We start from the raw sequence: 10,876 nt of genomic DNA, 5'->3' as shown, positions 1-10,876 counted from the left end.
CAGCTAAGATCTTGACAGCTCCATAATATTCTCCAATAAAAGATGCATTAAAGGGATGGAAGAAGTGGCAAGGATTAGTGTGACAGGAAGCAACCAGGCTTTATGCACACATAGTACAAATGATTTGTGACCAAGACTCAGGAATCACACGGCAAGTATCTGATAAAATACATTTATTAGAAATTTTTCAGCAGCATCATTTCCAGTTGCTTTTTCTAATCAAAGTACAATTAAAAAGTAATTACAATCAGTACTCAAAATATGAGCAACAAAATATTTTGAGGACTCAATAATAAAATAATCAGGAGCATATTTCATTCATCCGTCCATCCATCCATTCATTCTTTGTTTAACATATGTGCAATATTAGCACAGAGAACCAGAAATGCTACTTGCTATGGAAAATGTATATTCCTGCCGTAGTTCCTGTCATAGAGACTATACCAACTACTCAAGAGAAGAGCTAGACTATACAGTACGTCTTGACACAGATGCACAGATTTAGGCAAAGACCTGAAAAAGGCTCAGTAAGAATGTTTTCCCTTTCCATTCATGTTCAACTTAGGAAATAAATAGTCAATATAAAGATAGTTTCACACACAGAAACAAAAACCCAGTTGAAGCTTAGCTCACCTGGGATCTGTTTTGCACCCTACTTTATGAAGACGCAGATTTGATTTTAATGAGTCAGCTATTGACCTCCAGTCACTAAGACAGGCAACACCTGAGATGTCAGGCAAAGGCATAAGTTGATTTAGGGTCAAGCAAAAGAGCTCTTTCAGTGAAATACAAATCCAGTGTGGGACATGACAAATACAAATGTCGTCTTGGCAGCTAGGGAGACAGCACATGCCAAACAGCGCTTGGGTTAGACAACAGAAGCATACAACAGGGTCAAACTGGATCTGAATCACTTTTTGTACCTTCAGTACTGTCTAAAGCATTGACAGTGTATGCAACGAACAGTGGCTTCTGTTAGTACACCTATTAATCAAGTTGACATGCAATGTTAAACATTAACTAAGTGCTGATGTGTAAAAATTGACCCGTGAATGAAGCTCGTATGCCTTTCCTGAATCATTTTAAAGACTGGCAAAGGTAGCTCTTCTTTAGACATAACTAAAGGTCCCAAGTCAATTCCTTTCCTCGTCCACTCACTTTTTCTAAAGATCAACCATTCAACAGATAATTTTATTAGCAAATTCAGTTATGTGATAATCTTTCCAAATTTTACAAATATACAACATATTTATAGCATTACCTTCAGACAACATCAGTGCAAAGATATACATATAGTACACTGTGAAAATTATTTGTAAAAATATGAAATGAATGACATAAGTAAAAAAGGACACACAAGACACTTGAAACCATAGGCAAACAGAGAAAAATATATTTTTTATAAAGTACTGAGTGTTAACTCTTTTTTCATTTGTTTGTAAAAAATATATGTGCAAAAGTGTGTTTCTGATTATTCCCTAGATATCTGGCACGGCTATGCCTCAGAATCTTCTTTAACAAGATTTGCAGTGTCTTTAAAAGTGTCTTCTGTTGGAGCGTAGCCTGGAGTCGGACCTCTTTTTGAAGGTTTAGCAGGGAGAGAAGGTGATGGAGGTGGGGCCACAGACACATTTTCCTTTTGTTCACTGTCCATCTGCAACCACAAGGAGACATGAAACAGCCATTTATTCCCCAAGCAGGACAGCTCTGTGTGAGGACTAATCTTTGTCAGTCTGCTCAAAATAATCTGAATATGTCTCATTCAGCCAAATTTTCTCTTAAAAAGAATGTCTGTGCTAAGAACAACAATTAAACATTACCTCTGCATAGATTGGATTTTCAAAGTTGGTAGTTTGTTTTGGTTTTCGTTTGAAGATGCTCCATTTTGTGCCCTGAATGAAAAGAGGGAAACAAGATGGATTTTTGTATTTTGTTTCATTTGGGATTTGTTTGTTGTTTTTTCTTTGTGAGTTTGATTTTGGTTGATCTAAGTTTGGGGGCTGGGCTCCAGTGGTGTGTGGTTCAATCCTTCTTATGGTCCCTGAATGGTAACTAAGACTGTCAGCAGTTTTCATCTAATAATTTCAAAATCATTCCTTGCTTTGAAGTGTGCAGTTTATAAATCTGGACCCATATCATCTAGAAGCTTTGCCATGCAACTTGCTCTATCTATTTGGGTACAAAATACACATGGCACTAAGGCATACTAGGGTTCTCTGGAGTAAAAGAAGTTTCCAAGGCTGCCTGGAAGCTGGAGAAAAAGACAAATAGCATCTCTCATTTCCAGAACTATGCCTGGATTAGTTCTAGAGTTTCCCCTCCCACTTCTTCATGTCCTGCAGTCGTCATGAAAACAACAAAACAATGCACACTTACTGTGTGCTGTATATCAGGAACTGCTTTAAGAGTTTTATGAGTTTCTGATTTCATCTTAACAGCCCTTTGAGGCAGATTTTTTATGATTTTTATTATTATCACTATATGACACATACTGAGTCACAGCAAAATAAATAGCTAAATTGTGGTTGACAAGCAGATAGTGAATACTCAAGAGACCCAGAGGCCCATATACTGAAGAATCCAAAGAGAACTCCCCCCCACCAAAACACACACTATAGTGGGTTAGTCCCACCCTTCTGAAAAGGTGGCTATAGTACTGACCACTGCTCTAGTTGCCAGACAAAAACCTGTCAGGAGACAAGAGAACAAACAGACTCCTCCTACAGGTGGGTCAGGTACCCCATGTGTTTTACAGGATGTCTGACTGTGAAAGGTGGGAGCCACATGTGAAGTAGGGAGCACATGACTATGGGAGAGAAGCAAGAGACCATTCACTTAACCCACACATCCCATGCATGCCATAGTCCGAACTTTGAGTATTTTCAGTATTTACTGATGCAAGATAAACTTGTAAGATTCCTTTGTACATTAATGCCAGCCTCAATGACTTAACCAAGTGCTTCTACTGCTTTTCAGCCAAGTGGCTATTCAGTGCCCAAATGACCACAGATATGGGGAGATGCCTGGAGGACAAACCTTACAGGATCTCAGCCTTTCAGTGAGAGGAAGAGAAAGAAAGGGGTTGCAGCTGGTAAAGGTTGGCTCTCATTCCACTTCTGGGGCCTGGGGTATGGATCAGAGGGAACAGCCTCCACCCACACCCCCCTTTGTGCTCAGGTTGGGTTACCTCTGCCTAAGGAAGATCATTAGACTTGGAATGGGCCAACTGAGAAAAAAAAATATCAAAAAAAAATGAAAGAAATCTGGCATGGCATGGAATGGAGTCAGACCTAGGACTGAATGTTTGATGTTGAAGTATTCTAGTGTCTGTGGGAAACTAATCTTCAACATTCACTTTTAAATGTATCTTAAAGGAAAAAAGTCCCTTGAAAAACAGGAAGCTAAAAATTCCCATCATGATGTGTGTGTGTGCCTATGTGTGCATAAGAGGTAATCTCTGGATCACAATGAATTAGGTGAGTCACTACTGGACCAGAACAATTTAAATGTCCTGTAGTGTTTTGTATCACAAAGAACTGTCCTATGCAATTTCCCCATAGTACCCCTAGTGAGGGGGCACAGTTAAAGATTGCAGTCCTCAGAGGTAAAATGATTGTCTAGAGTCAAGCAGTTAGATCTGGGATGGCTACATATGTGTTCAGGTGAGTTAGTGATATACTATCTATTAAAAATATTTTTATATCAAATGTACTTATTAAATCACATCCCCAATAGTCTACAAATTTCAAAAGTCTACAAGGCATAATAGATACAAATCCATCAAATATTGTTTTGTTTTTTCCTTTTACTTTCCAACAGTAAATACTTTGCCTGACACATTGAAGGCAATAATGTTTGGATGACTGGATGGACAACTCAGAGTTTCTAGATACACAGATGAAGAGGGTATATATTAGTGCCATCTGGTGGTAGACATTGGTAATAGCAATAAAGCTAAGAGTAACTTATATTAAGGGGAATATGCATTAACCAGGGAAGGGTTTTTCATATGTATCCTTAACACAGTGAAATATTTATGCATGCTAAGGAAGTATCTCAAATTTGATGTTCTATTTCTGAATATACGAGATCCATAAATCTGTTTTCCCTTCTTTGCGACATGGTCTTCCATGGATTAATATCAACCCAGAAATTTCAAAGTTCTTTTCAAATCCCCTTTCACAGGTTAGCTATTGTTACCTGAGCCCCATCAGCACCCGGGGAAGTTGACTTTGGTTCTGGAACTATCTCAGAAGGATCTATGGGGCTCCCATAATTCTTGTTTTCCACACTTTCTGATACAGCCACCTGTGAACATATTGAAAGCCCATACACAGTTTTGCAAGAATTTAGTGACAAATTTGCCATAACATTTCTCTTAAACTATGTTTACCACCTTGCTCTCTCACAGACATGGTCAGCTTCATTTTTATTAGATGAGTGGCCCTGATAGGTCGAAAATAAGTATCACTCCACTTCCCTCAAATCAAGAGCAACAACCACTAAGTCATCTCATGCATTAACCCCACAAGGCAAGTATATCACTCACTGCCATGCTCTCATAATTCCTGCTGCATTCTCTAGACCTCTCATTCCTACCACTGAACATGACTTTTTATACTGGCAACCAAGCCCTAAATATCAGCATGAGTAATCCAAACCCACTAGTACAGAATCCTAACTTTAAATATTAATAATAAAATGAGTAAGGCTGGGTATGGTAGTGCAGGTCTTTAATTCCAGGAGGCAGAAGCATGTAGATATGGAGTTCGAGACTAGCTTCGTCCACATAGGGAGTTCCAGGTTAGACAAGGCTATATAGCAAGACCTTATCCCAAAACAAAAGAGTAAATTCAGAGAACTACCTAAAAGATGTTGATTTTTTAAAACAATGGGAAAATGGAAATAGTACTCATGTATACATTTTTATAACATTCACATAATTCCAAGGTTCTCTCCTCAACCCAATTACCATTTTCTCCTCTTCAATATTTTATATTTGCCACTTTGTGTCTTCTTAAACTTGGATGTGTGTTTGTATACATGGCTTCATTTTATTTCAAATGAAAGTGCCAGATGAAATGTCATCTCTATTTCATCAGGTATTCAAGTTTTGCTAGCTAGTTATCAAAGATCGGGCAAAATGCTTTCAAGAATCAATCACATATTTCTGCTCTTATAAAAGCTATTTTTGAAAGAAACAATTCTATCATCTCATATTAAAATATACCATATGCTGAATTTGAAAGAATTCTAGTCACTAACCAACACTGAAAGCTATTCACCGTCACTGACACCATAAATGTTTAGATAAAGGAAAGGCAGATAGACAGCTGACAGGTCTGGAAGCAACACCGGGCCATTAGTCCAAACCTAAGGAAAAGCTCTTTCCTAGATAGATCTAAACACCAATCCCTTCTACGAGCTTCTATAAAGGTACACAGTAAGTCATAAGGCTGCACCAAAGGAAATCTGGATTTCTGCCTATCAACTTTGCAGACCTCTGTACTCTTCAAAAAAGACAAGGATAAGGAGGACCCCTTCACTTTAACCTACCTCAGATAGCACCCTTGTGATACCTATTATCCTCTTACTCATTTCCTACATATTGAGAGGGAGCTTATAGTATATCATGTCCTGGATCAGTGAGGGGACTCCTGCCTCTTGCTTTGGCACCTCTAAGAATGAGTAACTCTGACTAAGAAGTGAGTGCTCCTGCATGGTTGCTAAGCCTCATACCTGTGCCATGTGTCTAAGGGCAGCCCTGTGACTGCAAATAGTGATGCTGAGATACAGGCCACTGTGCTTCTTCCCACCAGGAAGGAAGGTTAGGAGATGCCTGTGAACACTCTGCAGCACAGAAAGATCCAACAGCAAGAGTAGCTGAAAGGGTACCTGACATCTCACCTGAGCTGGCAGGACCACTTTCACAGTATTGTCCTTGGATGCATACATTGGGTTTTCAAATATCACAGGCTGCTTCCCCACTTCCATGACAAAGTGTTCATTCTGATAGGGAGGAGAGAGACAAAGACTGAGAGAGAGATCATAGCTATTCTAGTTCACACAGGAAGGTGTATTCCTCACATCTGGATATACACCATATGCTTTGACAAACTCACCCAAAATATGAAGGCTTAGAGAAGGTAGGGGAGAAAAAAAGCAGCAGAGACCCAGGGATTCTAAATGGCAAATCATTATTTCAACTAACATAAAAGAATTGAGCCATCAGGTCCAGAAATACTGATGATACAATCCCCACTGGGCTAGTCCCCTCACTGAGTATCTCGCCTGGTCCTCACAGGAGGTAGCTGTGTCCCTGTACAAAACCCAGGAAAGTCAGAAAGCTCAGATCCTGCCCATCACTACAAACTTGCAAGGTGAGTGAACCACGGTTTCAATCAAGTCTCACTCTAAAATCATGGCTTATTCCTTCACTATACATAGGTCATTACTCCTATTATATATAATGTCATCAAATAAAAGTAAAATAGTATGTTCTCTCCCCACAGCTCAATAAAACACCAATCAACTCATTAAGATTCCTATTAAACTTAAGACTATTAACAGTGTGCCTAGAGAATTACAATTTAATTATTGATGCCGATGTTTTAGACTACATGCCTGCAACAAACCTAATGTTTCCTAACTTGGCCTCTAGAGTACAGCCTGAATTCTTCAATTCAATATAATTGAGATTGGTTTTATTCTTTATAAGAAGTGTGTTTTTTTTCTATAAATCAGTGAAAACAGAAACCTTCAAACCATCACATGGAAGTCACACGCACCATTGCCATGGATCTGTCAATAGCAGACTCGGGACCAAAAGGAGAAACTCCGATGTCCATGTTAACATCAGCCCCTGATCTGAAAGTCACTCCATTTCCATTTTCAGAGGGTTTGGCAAGACTGCTTAAGCTGGGAAGAGCCAAAACAACATGTTGGGATTAAAGGTGTGCGCCACCATGCCTGGCTCCTACTATACTTTTAAAAACTTAATTTCTACATGATTATGTCCAAGCAAGTTTCTAAAAATCAATATTCCGCAATGAAACTGACCTTGGCAACTTGGGCAGAGCAGGCAAAAGGGAGCCAGTTTTCCTGTAATGGAAAAATCCAACAAGTGCCAGAGCTCCAATAATGATGATCAAGAGGAACGTCAACAGCACAGCCATCGCTATGAAGAAGGAAGAAACAGAGAACACATCAACGCCAACACACACAGAAGCCAAAGCTGGGACCTGCAGCCATCTGATCCTCAAAGACTGGGTTAAAGGAATAGAGGACCCTGACTATTGCTGGTGGTTTGTATTCATGACTTACTTGTCCCTGGAGGGATGCCGCTCGAGAGCCCAACCTCACAGTGGTCTCCATTGTAGCCACTAGAACACCTGAAAGCACAAGGAGAATCAGTCACTAGCCTGTGGCCTTCTTATGCTCTTCTGCATGAACGTTTGGAGGCAGAGAGCTCTGACCAAGTGAACCACGTGTGGGAGACAATGCAGCCTTCACCGTGTCTGCCTATCCTACCAAGAAAAGAACACTGGTCTGATGTAGGGATGCACTTTCAGTGGAGCAACACCTATCGGGTCAAACTCACAAAATAAACCTTTGGTGTCTCCTCTGCTCCATGAACGTCTTCCTAAGACAGCTGGTGTTTGTTCTTTGTGAAAGAGATTTATTCCTCTTGCTCCTTACGTGAAGGTTTTTAGCAGCCTTCTTCATTCCAAACTTTTGGCTGGTCCTTCTGCTTGTCGCTGTGCCCTGTGCTAAGGCATCTCTGCTGTCAGTTGTTCGCTCACATCCCTAATTCATCATCCCAGGTGAGCAGAAAACACTGCTGCCCTTTCTCTAACTCCTCGTTCCTGAACGCATGGTGCCCCAACTGTGGCATCCCCAGGACTGTGTTACAAAAAGGGTTCTTGCGAATGTGCATGGGCATTTGAGCCAGATTTTTAGGTGACAACTGTCTTACCTCTTGGGCAGACTACACCGAAGGAGGACAAGCTGGTTAAATGTGAAAATGATGAATTGGCAAAGTCCTCCCACTGGTTTTCCCAGTGATATTAAGGCCTCAGATACCCTAGAAAAGGCAAGGCCTACAGCTGGGACTCAACATTCAGACTTACTTGCATTTGGGGAGGTCATTCTCATCAAAATAGCAACTTCCTCCGTGCATGCACCTGCATGGGGGAGGCATGGTGATGGGAAGTTCACTGGCTGCAGAAAGGAAAAGCCATGCATGGATTAGTCAGCCACACTCAGCAGAGCACCCACACCATGCAAACCTGCCCAGGATGGAGACCAAGGCTGGGACTGGGACTAGGGTGAGAGGATCAGGCCAGCTAACAAGTGTCTCCCTGCCAAGCTATCACCTGCCCCTAAGTCAAATGAATTTTCTAATCAGTGATAAGATCTTGAGAAGTGATATACATTTTGTGGATGGAAAGCTTATAGCATTTTCCCCTGAAAATAGAGGGGAGATGCTAAATAAAGGGCATACATTATATCTTCATCTGAAATTCTCTGAATTCTCTTCTGGGAACCATTAAACTAAGAGTTTAATTTAGGCACACCTTGAAATTGCAACCCAAGGCTCCAGAGCATCAGCAACGGATCAGGCAACAGGCAGACACAGACAAAGATAGATGCACAGACACCCAAGGGACAGCTAGCAGGGATCACCTTACTTCAAAAGAACTCCCAAACTACCCTACCTCTGAGTGCCTGACTCAGGCCCGCATACTCCCCGGATGTGTCTGACCAATTGGTGTCTTATACTTAGAAGATGTTTAATAAATGTTTGTCACATGTTTTATTTGAGGAGTTTGTCTGCCTTCTACGTTCAGTCCTTCAATGTAAGTCTCTCTTCAAAGTTTCCTTTATCAGAGAGACTATCCAAGTTCAGTGATGCCATGCCTGTCCCTCATACCTGTTTTCTCTGTTGTACTTTTTCCACCTGACCTAATACTTAACAGGTTTCTCTGTTTTACTGTCCTGTTAGCAAGAAAACTCAATGAGAGCAGGGATTTGTCTACTTTATTTACTTCTGTTATCTTTGGTACTTGTAATCATACCTGGCACATGGTACACATTGAATTAAGACTTACTGAATTAATTGATTAGTTAATATACCACACCAAGGCCCATATGGAATGAACTGTCATCATTAATTTACTGATTTTGACCAAAGTTTTTTTTTGTTGGTTTTTTTTGAGGCAGGGTCTCCCTGTAGCCCCAGCTGGCCTGGAACTCACTATGTAGACCAGGCTGGCCTTGAAGTCACAATGATGTGCCTGCCTCTGCCTTCCAAGTGCTGACATTAAAGGTATGTGCTATCATGCCCAGCCTTGGCTATAGTTTTTAAAAAATGAAAATCTTAATAAAATCTATTTGACAGAAAAAAAGTGAAGAGGATAGGTAAGGCAACGTATTCAATACTTGCGTGATAAACGTTTGAATGATCTGTCCTCAGCATGAAACAAATCAGAAAGCTTATCATCACTTCATCAAAATACTGCTCAAAATAGAGCAACCTTGCTGATAGTTCTCTAGCAGCATTAGGATAAACAGAGGAGTAGAGGAGAAATGAAAAGGGAAGCAGTATTTCCACCCTGACTGAGTTGTTCCTGTAAATGAGCTCAGTTCCTTGTTTAACTAGTTGCTACTCCAGTGGTAGAACTCTTAATTTCCCCATCAGCTTAAACTTTAAGAGGGCCCCTGTTAGCCATAAAATAGGCTGCAGGATGGCTTTGTAATGTGCTTATTAAGCATAGGACATTGGTTAGAGATATAAAAAGCCGCTGACAAAGGCTGAGAAGAGATCACCCACAGCACTGGGAGGAGAACTACCCCACTGCTTCCCTCTTCAGGACTTCATCTCCCAACAGCAGACTATGTTTCAAAATACAGTCCTCCAGTTGTTAAAATTCTGAAATGGGCATGTGAGGAAAGCATGAACATCCTCTAGCCCTGCTCCCTGCACCGTGCAAGCGCCTCCCACCTTAGGAACAAGGTTCTCCACCTTGAGTGAATTCTGAGACAACAGAAATCTAGTGTAGAGTGAAGACATGAGGAAGAGGCTTTAGAGAAAACTTCAAAATGTTTGTACAAAATAACATCAATATAGGTGGTAGGACTATGGGATGTGTAACTGCACATCTTTACAAATAAGTCTCAGAAATCATTGCAACATAATTGGCCCCTGGAATCCTATTCAGCTCTGTTCATACTTCCCTCATGCCTACCTCTAGCTAGCCCTAACTTCATTCTGCAAAGAACCCAATAGATAGTATTCTTCAGACTCCTGAAGGCCTCCAAATCTTCCCAGGCAGTAAGTGTCTTACCTGCATCGCACTCAACAGCGCTGCCACTTATAAAGTTGGAGCCTTGGGGACAGGCACAGCTGTATCCTCCTGGTCTCAGTAAACAGAGGTGGCTGCAGACTTGTTTACAAGGGTTGGACACTGGCACATAGATAAGAACAGAGTTAGGTCCTGATAGGAGACAGGTCACCCCAAGCAAAGTATGCCCACTAACTGCATGTGGCTCTGCCCGGCAGTGGAAGAGCCCCAGCAGCACCCCAATACCTGTAGGTGACATGTTACCTGGATACCCACCCTCACACTACCATCCTTCTCACACCACCAGTGGGGCAGTCCCTCCATATCACTCATAGCTTCTAGTATTAACCATTCATCTCCTCTATTGCCCTGGCAGGTTTTGAAGGTTGGTATCTGTCTGGTTCATGCCTAATCTTAAAATCTAATCAGTGCTAAGCAACTTTAAATGGTTAAAACAACAACAACAACAAAAAAAAAAAAAAAAAAAAAATTCAAAAAAATTTTTGAAAGGTGGGGATTGTAGGGACTTGTTT

General features: G+C 40.9%; 1 protein-coding gene across 1 annotated transcript in view; it reads right to left on the bottom strand.

Annotated features, from left to right (window-relative positions):
- Positions 1-1,439: 1,439 nt before the first annotated feature.
- Lrp2 (LDL receptor related protein 2) overlaps positions 1,440-10,876 on the bottom strand; it is a 172,310-nt gene continuing 162,873 nt past the window's right edge. Inside the window, exons 71-79 of the mRNA XM_008837820.3 lie at positions 10,347-10,466; positions 8,130-8,220; positions 7,324-7,391; positions 7,060-7,177; positions 6,789-6,918; positions 5,908-6,009; positions 4,201-4,308; positions 1,821-1,892; positions 1,440-1,654 (exon numbers count right to left, since the gene is read on the bottom strand). Coding sequence (XP_008836042.1) covers positions 1,496-1,654; positions 1,821-1,892; positions 4,201-4,308; positions 5,908-6,009; positions 6,789-6,918; positions 7,060-7,177; positions 7,324-7,391; positions 8,130-8,220; positions 10,347-10,466 — 968 coding nt within the window. The 3' untranslated portion in view covers positions 1,440-1,495. The remainder of the gene's footprint in view (positions 1,655-1,820; positions 1,893-4,200; positions 4,309-5,907; positions 6,010-6,788; positions 6,919-7,059; positions 7,178-7,323; positions 7,392-8,129; positions 8,221-10,346; positions 10,467-10,876) is intronic.

Source organism: Nannospalax galili, unplaced genomic scaffold (assembly GCF_000622305.1).
Source record: "Nannospalax galili isolate Female #2095 unplaced genomic scaffold, S.galili_v1.0 scaffold1398, whole genome shotgun sequence".
Taxonomy (NCBI): domain Eukaryota; kingdom Metazoa; phylum Chordata; class Mammalia; order Rodentia; family Spalacidae; genus Nannospalax; species Nannospalax galili.
The sequence above is the reverse complement of the archived record's forward strand: the minus strand, read 5'-3'. Positions and strand labels throughout refer to the sequence as shown.